Here is a 19,678-nt window from a genome sequence, read left to right as displayed (position 1 = left end):
GAGTGCCCTCCTGGGAAGAATAGCAATTCAGCTTTTTTAGGGGAGTCCTACATTACCTATTTGAATATATTCCACTTGCCTAGAATGATTACAATTACTCCATATTTCATTTATTTCAGCAAGGAACTGGGATGGTGAGATGAGCTCAGTAGGCAGATGGTTTCAATGAATAATTTGAATGTCAACAAGTTGGTAGATGTTAGGGGGAGAGGGAAAATGATAAATAACAAAGCTCCTGGTGCCAGACTCGGAAGTGGAGAAAGGATGTGCTGTCAAGGATCAGCTAAGCACTCAAGTTTTGCTAACTTTATGAAAAGACATGAATCGACATTGCATATTTCCTATAGTGAAAAAAACATTGTTTATCCCTTTTGATCTACTCAAATGCACATTTTTAACTTTCAGGTGAAAAATAGTAGAAACCAATCAAAACCTAAATATAAAAACTAGTAGAGAAAGGTAGATATATTTCGTCTCAATTCAAAAGATCAGTAAAAGGGTTAAAAAAATTAAATGATCACGTTCTCTAGCCTCAGCTTGCAACATTTCAAAGTCTCACAATTCTCCCATCTGCTATAAAACAAAATTTGAAGTTCCGGTAATTAACAGTTATCAAAGATAAAGTCATTTACTCTAGTGGTATTTACTGTCATCTTCAATCACTTTTAGCCACTGAGACAAGGTACTAGGACTCTGGGGGTCTCAAGGATCATGTGTTTGCAGTGCAACCCGGTGGCCACTAGGTGGTAATGTTGTTGACTGGGGGTAGCCATGGCATGAGAGCCATAAGGCATGCCATCTTTCATGGAATTATTTAAATGCTTTCCATCAATAAAATGTAACTACAGAAATTACATTTACACTTAAAAAAATATTTTAATGGTGAAAGAATACAATCCTGTAGAAAACCACTGCTTCTGGCTTACTTTTAGAGGAGATGGACAAGATGAACGTGATCTTCCTTCTAGTACTTAAGACTTCTCACTGGAATTATTTATTGTGTGCCGTTTGAATTCGAACTGCAGCTATTCACACCGCGGAGAAAGTAATACTTCTGTGATTGACTTTCTGAGCTCCCCTCTCTGAACCATCTGATAAGACTGTGATAAAATGACTGAAAATGTAACACAAGCAGCAGGTGCTGACAAATAGAGCCAGGCTCTGTGCTAAATGCTCCCCACACATGGTCTGATCTCATTCAGTCCTGGGCTCCTACGAGCGCTGCCACCATGCTTCCACAGCAAAGCTGACTCAGCAGAAAAAACAGACGTGTATATTTGAAAGAACGAAGAGATCCTTCCAGAGTCATACATTATCTGCAAAATCACATATTATATGATACGTATTCTGCAAAACAATTCCCAGAAGGCAGTATAGGTGTCAAGTTCTTCCAGCATGAAGACGACACCAACTGAGAGATTCAAAGAGAAGTCACGTGATGGCAACTGCAATCAATCACTGATTAAAACCTTGCTGATAGTTGTCAAGAATCCAGAGAGGAAGTGGCCGCCGTGCCAACAATTACATGAAGCAATTTATCATGAAAATAGCTATTATGCAAGAATGCAGAGCTCGAGACTGATTCCATAAAATACTTAACTACTTGTCACCACAATTCTTTCCAAAGCACAGATGACACTTCTTGTTGCTGCTGCTGGGGAAGGTAGAATGAGGGCTTCTATCAGGACTCCAGGAACAGGAGCCCCTCGGGGGTGAGCTATGGCAGGCAAGTCTGCTCCTCTCGTATTTTTCTCATTTAGATGGTGAGAGAAAATAGTTATTTCTAGTTAGGCCCTACGGTCTTGGGACCCAGAGAAAAGGAGTGATTTTCCAAGTTATTAGGATGGCACAGTATCAACATTGGCACCGAGATCACACTGACCTTGAGTAAGTTACTGAAATCCTCACAGTTTCCTTATCTGGAAAGTCAGTAATAACAAAATCAGCTTCAAAGAACTGCCGCGGGGATTAAGGGAAGCACTGTGTTTCAGCTGTTGGAAGCATCCTCCCAACTCCCTGTCTGAACTGAACACTTGAGGGAGACCTTCAACCAACTGGTGTTTCTCACAGCAGGCAGGGGTGGGATAATAATCATGCTCTAAAAATAACACACTGTACTTATTAACGCCCCCTAGTCATATGACGCAGCAGCTTGGTCTCCTAAGCTTGGAGCTGTTGCAGCCGGCACATGTGCGCGCACGCATGCGCACGTCCGTCTAACTAGCTGCTGCTCCAGAGACCAGTAAGAGTTAATAATACTCGTCCTACACTTCTCTCCAAACCAAGCCACCACTCACCTCTCTTCCACGTAACACGTAGTTCCGAGACACTGCTTAAAAACAGCAGACAAAGCCTTTCTTTCAAAAATTACAGATAAGGCTTAAAATACATGCATCCATAGGAGAGGTCAGATCCTGAAAATCCTCTTCAGATAAAAATGAATGAGAACTGGCGCTACCCTGTGGTTACGTTCAGAAGGTGGCCTGTGTCAGGGTCATCTGAAATGTAGATCCCTACACTCTCACTGTATGTTCAGGAAAGAGTTCATCGAAAGACCTAAGATTATCTACGTAATGGTGAGGTAAGAGGACCCAAATGTAATGGACAACAGGACTATGGGAACAGGAGACAAAAGATGAGGGAAAAGTGAAACGCCCTACATATTCGAGGAAAGAGGCCTCTTCCTGGACTTTTCAGTTAGAGTCATCATAAGAGCGTGACTGCCATGAGCAAAATGAGTGATGGCAATCGACGTGTGTGTGCGTGTGCGCACATAGGCTGGGCGGATTCCAGTGTCCAGAGCTGCTGTGGAAGGGTGTTGAGGAGGAGACCATTAGGAAAGAAAGCCAAGGTACTAGCTCATAGATCTGGCTCTCCTTTCATGAGAGAAGGAAAATACAAAAAAGGCCCTCAAATTTCCTTCTAAGTGGTCCATCCCAGTCTTCAGTGGAGGGAAAGAGGCTGTGAATAAGAGCATTTAATTACTGATTCCTCGGAAACTGAACATGAAGGGCTAGGTTTCTCAGGCTAAGGGACCCCAATTGGTATCACAGTAGGAAAACTTGAAGGGAGAAGCAGTCTTGAAAGAAAAAAATATAAGTGCAAAGTATCACAGAAAGTTGTTTTAAAAAATTAGTTTAATTTTTTGAAGAGGTACACATTGATTTTAAAAGATTTATGGAAAGTCTGCATGTCATTTCTGAACCCCATCCATCCATTTTCTACCCACTCGATAATGAACCTGCCTGGGCATTTACAGGGGTAATATTCTAACTATTTAACAAAAGCCTGGGTACCAACTAAACAGGACAGACAACCTGCATGGTTGATATGGTAAGAACCAGATAAATATCAGTCCCAGATTAGTTTTCTCTTTGCCCTCAGAGATTTTTGTTAAGCAGTATCCATTTTTCTTCTTCTTCTTCTCCTTTACTTATACTGGGTCTTCCGACCCTTGTCTTCCACTTAAAACATACCCTAGATGTTCTTCCATGTCAATGCATAAAGACTTTCCTCAGTTTTTTAAGCAGATGCTTAGTATTCCATTGTATGGAAGTACCATACCTTGCCAATTTCCTTATTGATGATCATTGAGGTTGTCACCAATCTTTTGCTGCTACCATCAATGTCTCAAGAAGTAGCATGGTATCGAAATCACTTTGCGTGTGTAAGCATCTGAGGGTTTGCATCTAGAAGTAGAACTGACAATCAAAAGGCAGATGCATATGCAACTTTAATAGATACGGCTAAATAGACCTCCACACGGATTGTCACAGTTTATACTTCCATAAGCAACAGAGGACAGGGGTTTACGGTATGACACCGCCAACAGAGTTCGTTATCTACCTTTTGTAACTTGGCCAATCTCATAAACGGAAAATGGAATTTCAATGGAATTTCTTTTGCACTTCTTTTATTTGAGAGTGGCACCTTCTCATATGTTTGAAAAGCAGTTTCTGTCACTATTCATATTATTTGCCTTTGTACTGAATATTGGTCTTGTTTCTTAACAATGTCTCGGAGCTCTTATATATTGGATACACTGATCTTCTGTCTATGATAGGAGTTGCAAATCTGAGGCTGACACATTAATTCTTATTATAATAAGGAAGTATATGGCACTTGATGTCTTATCCAGCTTTAAATGGAAAATTGATGTTGAATTTTGTGCCTTTTTTTAGCATTGAAAGAGATGATCATAGGTGTTTTCTTGTTAGAGCTCTAACAGTGATGAGTTATGTTAATAGACTTCCCAATATCCTATCATCTTTACATTGTAGGAATAAACTCCATTTGGTCATGAAATGTGCCATTGTCTTAATCTTTGGGGTACCTGGGTGGCTCAGCCATTAAGCGTCTGCCTTCGGCCCAGGTCATGATCCCAGAATCCTGGGATCGAGCCCCGCATCGGGATCCCTGCTCGGTGGGAGGCCTGCTTCTCCCTCTTGTTTGTGCTCCCTCTCTCACTGTCTCTCTCTGTCAGATAAATAAATAAAATCTTAAAAAACAAAACAAAACAAAACTTAAAACTACAGTGAGATTGATCTGTAGTTTTCTTTCTTTGGGGGGTGGGTGGGTATAATCTTTTCCAGGTACTTATATCAGTTTTATACACACACAAAATTAATTTAGACATTTTTCTTCTTCTCCTGAAATTTTCATTGGAAAGAAAGGAAAAGAAAAAGAGAACTAGAGTTTTTGGAAAGACAACTTATTGGATGTTTGGCCAAAAAAGAAAAATTGAGTAAATTAAAGATATTAAGGGGAGGGTGAGTAGGAAGGGAAAGAACAGAGGAAGAGACAGGGAGGAAAGAGGGCACGAAGGAAGGGGAGAGAGGGAGAGAGAAGATAACTTGGGGATGGGGGGGGGAATTGTACTCTTTGTAGAAATTTCTGGTAAGGAAAAAAAAAACAAAATAAACCGATTCAAACTAACCCTTTCAGAAAAGACTCTACTTAATAAATCTTTGATAAAATAGTAGCTTCACTTTCCAAAGACCACCGCTGTGTTATTTCAGTGACCCAGAAATCACAACAGACTATCTTAATTTTTGACCATTTGAAGTTATTTGGAGCTAGCTCTGCTGGTCTTTTTTGGAAAGTGAGGTGTTCAAGAAGATGGTTTGTCCCACAGAGAGCACGCATTCCCCCAGCCAGAGTTCTTCCTTCCTCAAGCTCTGTAAAATATGTAAGAATTATTGCTTCTCACAGGTTACACCGTCCAGATCATTGGTCCTTCCTGTTCTCTGTAAGCTTAAAGCTTGAATATGCTGGGGGTTGAAGAGATCAGTCTAGAGTTTGAGGTTCAGTATGTACCTTGTTAATCTAATCTAAGTATTTATTAAGAAGGGATTATATGCATATTTGTGACATAGAAAGATGTTTTGATATCTAGGAGGTTTGACCACAGATATGCATTATAGACCAAAAGTGGACCGCACCAAGTTCTGGCATGATTTACCAGCTCTGAAAGAATTTAAACAGGAAACTCACAGAAGAGAAAAAAGAAAAAAGCCTCCAGGTACTTCATAAGATATACAAGCCTGTTTGTTCATTATTTCCACAAATAATTATTACACCGAATATGGGCTGAGCCTCCATGATGTCGGGATGAGAGAGTGAATAGGACCAGACAGTCTCAGCTGTCATGGGGTAGTCAGCTATTTAGGTGATCGTTTTTGCATTCAGTGTGGGAAATCAGAGTTGTTGTTTTGTCTGTTTTTTAGTTTTATAAATTTATCTATTTACTTTGTACTAGAAAAGTTTCTTGACATAAAGAATACGTCTGATCTCATCTGGTCAAAGGACCTCGGAGGAGAGTTTGAGGAACTAGGACTAGCTCGGGTCATCCAGACTCATTGTGATTTGGTTCCACGCATGGATGCAGCTAAAACGGACGCAGAATGAGATGGGACCGAGTGTGGGGGAGTGCTGGCATTAGCACCAGTTTAGGTTCAGCCCTCCCTGCCAAAGCTATAAATACAAATGACCAATTTAACAGCACGCAAAGACCACCTACAAGATCTATACCTGGGATCTAATCAGTTGCTCTGCGCCTTCTTTCAATTACAGGGTCCCTGCCATGTTTATGGGGACTTTTAATGTGAGCATCACACTTTTGAAGGCCATATCATTATGACTATGTTTGATCTGAGGGTGGGAAAACACGAGCTCAAAGAATGCCTGCACAAGGTTACTCTGAACTGAGCTATAAATTGGAATCAACAAGAGCCTACTGTGGGAAAGAAAAACCATGTACGGAAAAAGGCTTAGATACCATGGATTGTAACTCTGAAAGATGGAGCCCTTAAAATTACTTTCTATTCTGCCCAGGAAATGAAATTAGTTAAAAACAAGTACCACAGTTTGGTCAAGTAACTATTTAAGGGCATTCTGAGAAGGGAAGGTTGACACAAGGACAAACACATCATCTCTACTTGAGTGTGGCAACAGGATATGATTTACAAAAGAAAAATTAAATCATCATGATTGTTAGAAGAACTGAATTGCAGCTCATACAAAAATTAGCCTAAATGTGAAACAACTGAGTCACCACGCATGTGTGTGACTTCTCAGGAATAAAGAACTCAATTGCTTAAGACTTTATGAGTGATAAGACTTCTAAAAGAAAACTAGCTTTCCTGCCAAATACTCAAATATTATGAAAGTATGGAAGTAGCTTTTCTCAGTTATGGTTATTATATTATATCCTGTGCTTAAAAACTCTAATGCTACTACAAGTTCTCATTTTACACCCTTTCTTTCGGCTTTCTCATTCATTCCTATGACTTGAACTTCTACCCTCTATGAGACGGTAGTCTCGTCCAGTGCTTTCTCATAAACCCAATGTCTCTACCCAGGTGTCTCATTCATATGTCAAATCAGTGTGTTTAAGGTTTCCTGCATTGCTTTCAGTCCCAAATCTGGTTCTCCTCTTCAGTATCATGCCAGTTATCCAAGCAAGAAAAAGGGGAGTGATCCTTTGCTCTCATTTCCGCATTTCAGTTGGGTCATCTAGTCCTGTAATCCTTAAAAGCTTTATAAATAGGTCCCTTCCTTTGTTAGTTTTCTGTGATTGCTTTTGCTCTTAACATTATTTGCCTGGACTACCGGAGAATAACTTGACAGACTACCTCCCCGTCTTTTACTATTCCAAGTCTTCTTTATATTGCTCTTGGTTATAATGCATTTTTTAACAACACAAAGCAAAAGGATCCCATGCACCAAAACAAAACAAACCCAAAGTGACCACGTCACTCCCATACATACTACTTTTCAAAAGCTCCCTGTTGCCCGCAAGACAAAGTTCAGATTGTTTAGCAAGTCCTATTGTGATTCTCCTCCCCTTTTTGGTCTTGTGTTCTTCCCATATGCCCTGTGATCTAGCCATGCCAAGTCTCTTGCCATTCCCCAAATACTTCATGTCTTTCATCCCAAGATTTGCGGTGTTGTCCTCCGCCTGGAATGCCCTTCGTAACCTGTCTGCTGAGAATTCCTAATCCTCAATTTCCTGGTCTGTACAACAGGGTGATAATAGTGCTGATTCCAGAGGGCTGTCATGAGGACTAAACAAGAAAGAAGATCATCTTCCCGAAGTGTCTGGGGTGCAGCAGCACTCTGCGAATATGAGCTATCATCCACTGATCCACCGTCACTGCCGTCACTATCAGTATTTTGACCTTTTATTGGGGGGGAGGGGGGTCAAATCTGAACAAAACATCTCCTTTGTTCAGAGTCTTCCCTGACTTACCTGGAAATGTTAGGCATTCCTCCTCCCTGACCCTATATGCTTCATTATGGTACCATATTACGTCAACTTCAAACTTGATGGAATTTTCATACGTCAGCACCTGCTTTGGGGGTACATCTTATCGTCTATGCCACGTTGTGGTTTAATTGCCAACAGTTTTTCTCTTTTAGTAGGACTTGTAATAATGATGTTTCTTACAATGAATGGCATCTTTAGACGAGAGCCTACACTTCAAATTGTATGACTGCCATGTTATACTGCATATTTATTGTGGAACGAAAATCACTCCTTCCGTGACACAGCTACATAAAAAAGGTGCTGCTGTTTAGAGCTCCACAGTAGCCAAGAGATAGTCCATTTGTATACTCTGCAGCATGGCAAAGCCCCACCTGGCGAGCCACACAGGAGCAGCCTGATGAGGTGGCACGCTGTCATCTCCTTCAGTTAAGCACCCACCCCGAACTGTGAACCAAACAACGGTCAGCACCGGAGCAAAAGTGGGGAGGGCTAGCTCTGGAAACGGCATTCCAGTAACCCGGGCTCCGAGCTGGGCAAGAACGTGAAGAGGGGAGTGAAGGAATGAGATGAAAAAGGCCAAGAGACCATGTGTCTAGACTAGTACTGACCACTAGAAATATATTGTGAACCACATATATCATTTTAAATTTTCTTTTTTTTTTTTTTTTTTTTTTAAAGATTTTATTTATTTATGTGACAGAGAGACAGCCAGCGAGAGAGGGAACACAGCAGGGGGAGTGGGAGAGGAAGAAGCAGGCTCACAGCGGAAGAGCCTGATGCGGGACTCGATCCCGGATCGCCAGGATCACGCCCTGAGCCGAAGGCAGACGCTTTTAACGACTGCGCCACCCAGGCGCCCCTCATTTTAAATTTTCTAGTAGCCATGCTTAGAAACTAAAAGAAATAGGTAAATTAATATTAATAATAACATCTTATCTTAAAACCCAGTGTATTCAAAATACCACCTTATGGTATAATCAATATAAAAAATCGAAATATTTTGTGTTTTTTCACACTAAGTCTTCACAATGCACTGTGTGATCTCACACTGCAATTAATCAACAGCTTCAGATGGGTAGCGCCTGCCATTTACACTGGACACTCCAATTCTAGACTGACTTTTGACCAACTCAGTCAAGTAGTAAGATGACAGTAACGGGCTATTTCAACAGTGGCTCCTTTCACCACATGATATTTGGAACGTTTAAGATTCCAACAATATTACATTTTATTTTTATATTTTAAAATCCTGTACAAATGGTAGCTTTCCTTTCAATTCTTTTTGTGCTTTGCTTTAGCTGTTTTGGTCTTAAGCATGATTTGAGGTTATTTCTAATGTCCTTCCCATCTTCCTTTCACTACGTTGGTTCAGGGAGAACTGCCTCCTTTCTTCAGTTGATCTTTTCCCAGTAAGACAGTTCCTGAGTGGAACAAAGGAGTCCCTGACGTACAGCAGGCTCTTGAATAAACACTTTTTTTTTTTTTTTTTTTTTTTAAGTAGGCTCCATGCCCAACATGGGGCTTGAACTCACAACCCTAAGAGTAAGAGTCATGCGCCATCAACTGAGTCAGCCAGGCGCCCCTGAATAAACATCTTTGAAGACACTCTGAATGGTGACCTAAGCTGGACAACAGAGGTTCTCAACCCAGGCTGCACACTGGAGTCACCTGGGGAGGAAATAAAAAATGCTAATGCTTGATCCCACTCCCAGAGATGCTGATGGGATGTCTACAGTTCCGCCTGGGTAACAAAATGTTTAGAAAATCTCCTCCGGGTGATTCTAGTCTACAGCCATGTTGAGAATCACTGCTGTAGGGTTTTCCTAGGACATCTTATTGTGGCCACACCCTGCCTGACTGTCATAAGGTCCAGTTTGCCTCAACCTAATTTCCTCTTTTGGAACAGCCCAGAAGTTTCTTGAGAAACCTAACAGAGAAGAAGCAAACACATAACCCCAAACAGGGATTTGCAAATTCCTTTTCTAAGGCACTGAAGATTTTGAAGGTTCTAAATCTATTTGTACTTTCTCTTTTTTCCAACAACAACAAAAATTAAGATTTGCAATATAAGGTTTAGGATGCTAGCTGGTTCCAAGAGAAAGGAGGATAAGGCCATTATAAGAGACAGGCTGGTAATACCTACATATACACAGGGCAGAATTTTCCAGATATAGAATAATAATAATGAAAACAAAATCTAAGTACATATGAGCTTCATTTCAAGTTAATTCTACATATGCCAAAAGCAGAAATGATAAATTGGGGGTCACCAAAAGAAATCCTCCATGTTTTTTCTTCAGGCCATTTAGGTTACATTTACCTGGCATAACCCTAAAGCAATGTATCAACTTTCATAAGTCACATATAAACCATACCTAATCTTAGTCACATAACACATGAGGGGTAGGATCACCGCTCTTAAGATGGCACTTTGTTGGATGACATTGCTTCCGTCACATATGAGGTTCAGCAGTGGCCAAGAGAGAACTTCTGACTTCCGCTTCAACACAAACAAGCCCTCATCAAGGAGGAGGGAACAATGATCTCTGCACCAAAGGAACAGATGGAACGGAGTTCCTCTGACTCATGGACTGAGAATCTTCCTGCCAATTCCCAAGGTGGTTTGGCCATACGTTATGGATTCACCCTGCTTAAATGGTCTTTTGTTGATGATGTGGTATCATGTGGCCTTATTAATAAATAGAAAGAGCATGTTGATACTTCCCCAAAGGTTCCTACATGTATTTCCTCTGACTTTCTAGCAAAGACAAAAGCTCCCTCTAACTACCCATGCTTTTTTTATTGATATAATTGACATATAACATATTAGTTTCAGGTGCACAACAAGATCATTTATGTATATATTGCAAAATGATCATCACAGTAAGGCTAGTTAACATCTCTCACCACACATAGTTACAACATTTTTTTCTTGTGATGAGAACTTTTAAGATCTACTCTCTTAGCAACTTTCAAATATACAATACAGTATTAACTATAGCCACCATGCTGTACAATACATTCCCACGACTTACTTGTAACTGCAAGTTTGTGCCCACACTTATTTTTGTTTCATGTCGTAAACTGGATTTGACAAATTAGAATAGGGAATACCCAAAAGGCATTAAACTCGCATGTTCACTAACAGAGATCAACCAAAGTTCCCTACTCCTGCCAAAATCATGGAGGAAGGAACATAACTTCGTACGATTTCTAAATAAGTGCATCGATGCACTGAGTTTCATGCATATCACTTCCATCTACCAACCCCAAAAGGGTAATGAGTGCCAAATGACTGGATGTGTGGCAGTCAACTGGTCCCGATTTTCTGTTCGGAAAAGGAATAAAAACTACAACACAAGTCTCCAAGACGCTGTGCTGACAAACCAGGGTTAGGGTCACCATCCACCTGTTCAGGCTGACCACAAGTCCGAAAGGCATGAGCATATAAGCTCTGGACCTACGTCGTTTATCAGATAACATGTACTGAGGATCCCCTTGAGCTCCATGAAGAGACAAAGTCTTCCCTCAAAAAGTTTACAAGAACAGGAATAACGCTAAAGGATTTGACATATTAAAAAAGGATTTGAAAGGTGATATGAAAGTAGCAGAACAATTCTATCTACACTGAGCACATAACCATGATGGGAAGGTGGACTGGTGGAATCACTGGAACTGCTGGGGGTCAGCAGGGATGCAAGGGGCGGTGGGCCTCAGGGAAAGATCTGATGAATGGGGGTTGTTGCAGAGTTCCGTGTAGGCGCAGCTGACGTTGTTCCCTACCTTTCTGGAAGAACTCTTCTAGTTTGTCCTTGAAAGGCTGGAGATACTCCTTCGGTGACTCCTTGCATACCACCATCATCTGTTTCTCACTTGCTGTGAAGAAAAGTTTGGAATTAGATTTCCTTAAGACAATGTGTTTGCTGAGCTTGTGCTGTGTGCTATGCTCTTCAGTATTAACTGCAAAATCCTTCCCAATCATGGTTTATCCAAATTCCAGGGGAAAAAAAACAAAAACAGAAACACACACAAACAAACATAGTTAGCTTACTCCAAACCTTTCTTCAGGAACAAAGAAATGCACCACCTTCACCTTTCCTTTTAGAGATGCAGAAAAACCTCTGGCTGGGGACAGAAGTATTATGCTTTTGGTCTCTCAAGAATTAGTGGAGGCAAAAAGTACCGAATTCCCAGGAAATTTAAGGCCCTGATCCTCTTCAGATTCATACTCCAGAAATAGAGCTTGAAACAGATTTTGCAGAAATTCCCAGGCGTCCGAGTTGCCTGGAACCACCCACATGCCAGCAGGAGGGGCCAGACCAGTTCAGGGAGGTCTGCATCTCTCGCTTCCCACCTCCCATTCACCCGCCCTTCCCATTAATACTCCCCTAACATGTGAAATTGTTTTCCATGTGATTTACTTCAGATAGAATTTACAAATAGATTGATAATTTCTCATATATAATATGTAACTTATAATACAGTGCTTCTTTGACAATCACACCCCCCCCCCCAAATCAGCCAGGTCTGATTTGGTGATATGGAAACCACCCTAACCCATGGTTCACCATCACAGTGGGAATGGCTGGAAGTGCCATTTACTGAGATGGGGAAGAGTGGAAAGTGTGATCTTTTTGTGGTTCTAAGGGAGAGATGATCAAGGGTGAACTCTGAGGCTTGTTACGTATTCTTTGGTCCGTGTGAATTACAAGGCAGAATCATTCACTAAAAACAAAGTAGAGAAGATATAAGGCAAGATAAAACCATGAATGGGTGCTCTTTGCTAATTAAATTCAAACTCTGGGTCCTTGTTGTCATGGTACCATTTCTACGTTTCGGCTCTATTTCCCACATAGATCTGACCAACCAAACCAAAATTCTGCAATGTTTCCAAATGACGTCAGTCAATATTCCCACTTCCACATCCACATTGGTGTGGTTCTCCACCTAACCTGCTCATATCTCCTACGTACTTACCACTGCATTTGACAAAACCCCACTCATCCTAACAAGTCTCCCTGAAGTGCTGCCACCACCAAGAAGCCCTTTCCAATCCAAAGCTTTTGCAGCCTTCAAATTTCTCTAGTACCTTCTGTATGGTATTTATGATTTACCTTTAATCATATTTATTTGTGTACTCATATTAATCCCTCCGAAGCCACCATGCAGGTTTCATTTACTTGTCCCCAAACTTCTCTAGAGAGTTCCATGCATGGCTGGCCAAAAGCATATGATTTCCTCATCTTAACTACATTCTTATGTTAAGGAAGGTCAAAAGAAAATTAGCAATGTTGACTCAAACTCAGAGTGGGCTTTCCAGGAGTACAGTGTGACCTCCTCATCTTTCCCCTCTTTCCCCCCTTTCTAGGAGAGGTACAACAAGGGTCCCAGTCTGCACTCTGAAACACTGTGATTGTCCGGAGCTGATTTGAAAGGGCTCAGTGTCTTCTAAAGACCTCCCCAAACGTCTACGACTTAATGCCGCAAGGCACAAGCAAAGTAGCCAACATGATCCTCCAGACTGGCTCATTCTGAGGGTGGGCCTAGAAGCAGCAGATTGGTCAGAAAAACTTTGGAAGATGTCTGCTTTCAAGAATTGGGATTTTTTCCCCATGAACTTTCATGGCCACATGAGCTTTCCTGATGATATACAGCTATGATTCTGAGAACACAGGTAGCCACGTTTAAAAGAAAGCTGGATTTTCTTACGATATAAATTGGGAGAATGTTTTAAATCCTTTAACTAGCCCTCTACTACATTCAAATTCCAACAATTCCATTTATAGAGAACTGTTTTTCACAAACACAAATAATACATGGTAGGGCATGCCTGACCTTTGGTAATAGGACATAATTGAACCCGAGACAATAATTTGTTGAAGTGTGCTTCTCCCTAGCCAGAGCAAAGCCCAAGGCAGAGCTTTTTTCCCCCAACAACAAAAGCAAAACCTCCACTTCTACCTAAATTAAAAAGATTGTGGTTCTCCCTTTGTCCTGGCTATGGTGATGGACCCCATGGGGTCCATCAAATAGCTCAGATTTTATGAGGCCCTGGGGGGTATGGTAAAGGCTTGTGCTTGGATCAAGAGTCCTACCTGGGCTCGGCTGTGACTTGTCTCCCTCATCTGCAAGATGGGGCCCCCTGACTGATAAGAAATCAGAATTAAGTGAGATAATGCCCATAAAATGGTTTGCACAGTGCCTGGCACTGGCAAGGGGCCTCACAAAGATTGTTATTTCTATGATTAAGTAAAACTGGTCAGGAAACATGCCACAACCAGAACGCCAAGGAAGTCATGGCTGAGAATCAGTGACTACAAAGGCCACGCACCATATTTACAGAAATGTGCCCCGTGCAAATCTCCTGTTTAGAACACAGGAACAATAATTTCTGTTCCCCTGCTGAAGTTGTACCACCCACTGTTAGGATTCCCTGAAGACACTCCCAAGAAACACGAAGCAAGGATGAAGCAAGAGCCCTAGGCGGCTGAGCTGGTGTGCACGAGAGCCGCTCCCCTGCTGTGCTCAGAGGTCCTCTCTGCACCCTAACAGGCCCAGCCTCCCATGTGGCCTGTTAGAGTGAAACGTCTCTCCGTGATCAGAGCCGAGGGCTGCCCTCTGACCGACCCACCGGGGGGTCTCGGCACAGTCGTGCGTTCCCATGGCCAGGCAGCTCGCCTGCTCCCCCTTATTCCCGCGCTTATCCGAGATGCTTGCTGGCAGACAAATGGGAGACCTGAAGACTAATTAATGATGACACCGGAGATCAGCGGTGCACAAAGGAGAGAGGTCACTGGCAAATCCACAAATGTCCTTTATTGTCCAACCGGAGGGCGGGTATTCAATGTCGCTGGACCACCAAGGTTGCCTTGGACACAGGCTGTGCCAGGAGTTCCAATGTTTAAAGCCAAAGTCACCTACATTCGCTTTCTCATTATCTATTACATTTTTGGCAGAATTAAAAATATATTGATTCCTGAAGTTAGCTACTAAATGGTCATCGTGAGAGATAGATTAAATATGGAAAACCAAAACATAATGGAATAATAGATACTAGATATGAGAGTTATTTTAATTCATTGAAAAGTTAAGTGCTTGTAAAGCATTTTCATGAAAGATAGGGCCTTGAGTGTTTTAAGATTTGGTATTAGACTGTTAAGGCCATAGGTGGTTGTCTGAGTTTTTATTTTGACCCCTAAGAACAAGAAATAAAGTTTGTTATTAAGGAGGGCACGTATTGCATGGTGCACTGGGTGTTATACGCAAGTAATGAATCATGGAACTTTAGATCAAAAACTAGGGATGTACTGTATGGTGACTAACATAATATAAAAAAAAAAAAGAAATAAAGTTTGTTGGCACCACTTAAAAAGCACAGGTAGGTTACAAGGATACAGAGGCAAGGCCCAGATATAATTAATCAAAACCTAAAACATGTTTAATTGCTCAAATGTCCATGGGCAGTTTTTAGAACATGGAGCATGTTTCTCTAAGTTGAAGGACCTGTGGGCTTAGTGGAGTCAGAATACAGTTTTAGAGGAAAAGAGAGATTTATCTGGACTCTGCTTTTTCAGTCTGGAATTCTCCTCTGCTTTCCTAACTCCTACCTCACACCCTCCATGGTTCTGTGCCAGTTCTACTCTCCCTCAGTTTTACAAGATGCCCATCCTTTCCAAAAGCCCCAAGCTTCCAGGACCACAATAGAGGATCGTTGCAGCAACATACGGAACTGTGACTAAAGCAAATGTTTAGGTTTATCAGTGGGGTTTACGTGAGAGATACCAATCAGAGTCAGATCTAAAGGGCACAGAATGCTGGGTTGAGGCGTTTATCCTCAAGGAATTCACTCAACAAATACATCAATTCACCAACTATCCCCATGTATACCAACTACGAGCCACAGCTTGTCCTTGATACTGAGGATATACCAGTGACAAAAAACAGACTAAAATCTCTGCCCTCAGACAGCGTAGTGAATCGGTCACCAACAACAGTTTGCTAATGGGTAGGGCACGTAGCAATTTCTGTTTCTAGTAATACGAACTGCACGCAAACAAAGTGAGTCATTACCTTCCATAGTAACAGGCTGTACTCCAATGTCTCTTTTTAGTAACACGAGGACAGTATAGTGTCCTTCCTAGTGCTTTCCATGTGAAACACACACGTGCGTGCACACACACACACAAAGAAAGAGAGAGCTTTTAGGTTTCTACCCCAAAACACACTTTTATCAAAAGAAACTAAAAACAAAATTCAGAAATCAAAAGCGCAATATTAGCACAATAAACTTACACAGTTCTTTCTCATGGTATTGGCCTTGAACTGAATGGCTAGGGAATTACATTAAATCCAATGCATTAAAACAGTAAAATGAAAACAGCTTTTGGCCGGCTACAATTCAGGGATTTCTATGGAAGGGGAAAATTATATATAAAACTAGTAAAATATTAAGAATTTTAAAACTTTGGTTAGTAAAGTTAGCACAAAAGAGAGTGTACTATTTTGTGGTTATTTTTCCCACATTTTTTTTTAAGGCTACATGAAGGAAGACTTCAAGTTGATTTAAGTCAAACACAAATGATAAAAGCTTGAAATAAAAAATGCCCATTTCAAGTTCCTGAGCTCTGATGTTAAATATGGGGGGCATTTTAAGGCTTAGCATGGCGAGTGGTAAGTGGTATCAGAGGAAAATCCTTGGGGTGAGGGAAACAGAAAATCTACTCCAGAAGAGACTTATGTCGATTATATTCCATAGGGGACTGTTAGACACATTCAGCTGAAGAGTCCCCCTAAAGCCAAATTTCTGGGCTTGAATCAGACACGGTACATAAATGGCCCTGGTATGTGTGTGTGTATATGTGTGTGTGTGTATATATGTAATCAAAGGTGTTTTCATTCTTTACCCTTTGTTTGGGAATTCAGCTGATTTAATTACTACATCTAAATCATTCCTCTTAGTGACTGTATTCATCCAAAGGAAAAAATCCGTATCCAGAGTGCTCAGAAAACTTGGCTGGGCAACTAGATATTAGGAGTAAAACCGTAGGCCTTAAATGCCTGGTACGTGGCTCAGAACGTTACCTCAGAAGAAGGTAGCTCCCAGGTGGACTGACCCACACCAGTGCGCTTTGCGTCTGTGACTACACAGGGTTTATGCGTCAGAAGCCGATTAGAACATTACGCTGAGGAGGAAGCCCATCACAAAGAACTGTGTACTGTATGATTCCATTTATACGAAATGTCCAGAATAAGCAAACGGAGAGAGACAGAAAGTAGATCACGGTTGCCTGGGGCTGGGGGAGGAGGGAAGGATGGAGAGATGGAGGGCGTGATGAAGTTTCTTTTTGGAGTAATGAAAATGTTCTAAAATTGTTTGTGGTGATGGTTGCACGACCCTGTGAACACACCAGAAATCATTAAATTGTACATTTTAAATGGGTGGATTATGTGGAATGTGATTCTATCTCAATAAAGCCATTTTTTTAAAAAGCTAATTAGAAACTCTGAGTCTTAAACGGGAACCATAATGAGCAGATAAGTGAAGAATGTCCTACTTGTGCTCTTTTTTTGCAAGGTAGAGTGATTTTTCAACTCTTAGATGTGACTATGTCTTCAACAGTTGTCTTTATTAAACCATGGATCTGAAGTGGGAAATGAGTTTGCAATACACTTGTACTTGAGAAATCAAACACATTTGTCTTCAAAAGGTACCAGTAAATGTTATCAAAGTAAAAGACCCATTAAATAAATAATTAGACTTAAGACAAATGCTACCAAGACAAAGAATTTGCTAACTTTGAAAAAAATTTCAAACAAAAGCTTTGGTCTCTTCTTGTGGTATAATGCTTACGTATGTGAGTGTAACTGCAGTACCAGTTGTTGATGGTATCATCAACAACCAAGGCTTCAGAAAATCGTCTTTCTTGAAGTACTCTTCATCTAAAGACACATTTATTTCTTTGTTTTCCATACCCTTTACTGACTGGGAAAGTTATTAAATACGTCTCTGACTCTTAGATTCTTGATATATAAAATTTCATGAGGACTAAATGAAATGTACATAAAAAGCCCTTTGTATATTGGGCAGTAACCTGCTATCTGCAATATTCTTTACCAGTGTGAAATAATCAAACACTGCTAAGCCCAGCTAGATAGCATATTGCACATGGCTTTACTCCTTTCATTTCCAGTAACAAGGAAACAATAACAACCATCCCACAAACTCTTTGAATTACGTTGACATTCCTAATATTTATGTGCTTAGTAAATAAATCATTATGTTATAAATACCCTAATCCCTTTCACAGTCAAACCATCTTTTACAAATTGCTTAGGCTCACTTTTTCTATTTCTCACTCACAGTGCACTTCCAAACTCACTGAAATTCACCTCACCCCTATGATGACATGGAGAAAATGCTCTCAAGTCACCAAGGAACCCATCCTACCGGCAGTACCCTTTTGTGATTTTTTTGCTTTTTAATCTCATCTTGGCTCACTGCCCAGCACCCAGCAGGATTCCACTCTGTTGAACACTTGCGCTTCCTGAAATGCTTTGTCCCCTAGCTCTGTGCCCCCCGCTCCTGGCTTTCCTCCTACCTCTGACCATCCTGTCTCCTTTGCAGCCTCATCCTTCTGTATTCAACCATTAAATGTGAAAGTTCTTTACCATTTCTTTTCTTCTCATGCTATCCTCTCTACTTCAAGAAAATCTCATGCAGGTAAACGCTGCAGTAACCACCACCAGGATTGTGTCTCCCAAGGTGACACGTCTAGACCATCGTTTCACCCCCAAAAGAGCTCTTGAATCTGTTACTCCCCACCAGGCTGCCTCAGTACCTTCTTACCTGGTCTTCCCACAGCTACCCTTGCCTCCTTCTGATTTGTTCCTCACAGTGAAGTCAGTGATCTTTATAAAATACACATCGGAGTATACCAATCCCCTGCTTAAGCCTGACAGTGACTTCCATTACTCCTACAGATTGGTCCTTCCAAGGCCCTTCATGGGCTGGCTCACTCTATGTCCTGGCCACACTCTGTGCTCTAGCCACATAGTCCTCTCCCAGTTCCTCAAACATGATCAGTTCCCTCCCACCATCAGTGTGTTCCTTCACCAATGACATTCTCTTCTACCCCTAGTACCAGGCCTAGTTAGTGGTCAGTCATTGTTTTGATCTCAGCTCAAAGGTCACTTCATCAGTATTTCTTCTCAACCCTCCACTCTATACTAATGAGGTCTCTTCTGTTATAGTCTCGTAGCACTGTATACGTTATACTTCTCCTTTGTAATTATAACTCTCATGATTGACCATCACTCTTGTTAGGCAGAAACAGGGTTATTTTGCATATTATTCTCTCCCCAGTATCTACTATAATGTCTAGCCCACAGAAGCTACTCATTGAGTATTTGCTAAATAATTGAATACATTACCAAATGAGTGGAGGGAGGTCTTATACACCACATATGCAGTACAGATCTTAGTACCTTGATAGCATTTGGCTCTAGTATCACACATACATACCCAGACATGTATATATACACAGATACACGAAAAATACATACGCTTATGTGTAAATATATAATTCACGTAGATGGATGTAGGGGCTAGAAAAACACAAGTAAACTGGATATCATGCCATTTTCATTTACATTCCTTCATTCAGATATGAGATACAGGTGTTTTTAAATCTCAAAAGTTAAATTCAGAATTCTTAGACAGGAAATAGTTGTTATTAGAAACAAAAATCTTTGATTAATTCTTGGGGTCAAGCATCCCACCACCCCCAGATGAGGGCTTGGGTGGGTGTTAGAGATTCTGGCTTCAGGGAAATGGGATGCTGTCTTTCATAACAAAGGAAGAAGAGTTTGGGTCTCTTTCAGAAGGACAGATGGATACAGGGAAAGGATAGA

The 19,678-nt window shown here is 41.1% G+C and overlaps 1 protein-coding gene across 3 annotated transcripts in view; it reads right to left on the bottom strand.

Annotated features, from left to right (window-relative positions):
- The window catches only part of FMN1 (formin 1), a 339,089-nt gene that overhangs the window by 83,452 nt on the left and 235,959 nt on the right, over positions 1-19,678 (bottom strand). For all 3 annotated transcript variants that reach the window (XM_057306184.1, XM_057306185.1, XM_026480077.4), the window contains one exon: positions 11,552-11,644. In XM_057306184.1, coding sequence (XP_057162167.1) covers positions 11,552-11,644 — 93 coding nt within the window. The remainder of the gene's footprint in view (positions 1-11,551; positions 11,645-19,678) is intronic.

Source organism: Ursus arctos, unplaced genomic scaffold, assembly GCF_023065955.2.
Source record: "Ursus arctos isolate Adak ecotype North America unplaced genomic scaffold, UrsArc2.0 scaffold_36, whole genome shotgun sequence".
In the NCBI taxonomy this organism is placed as follows: Eukaryota; Metazoa; Chordata; class Mammalia; order Carnivora; family Ursidae; genus Ursus; species Ursus arctos.
Note: the sequence above shows the minus strand (reverse complement) of the source record. Positions and strands in the feature narration are given on the sequence as shown.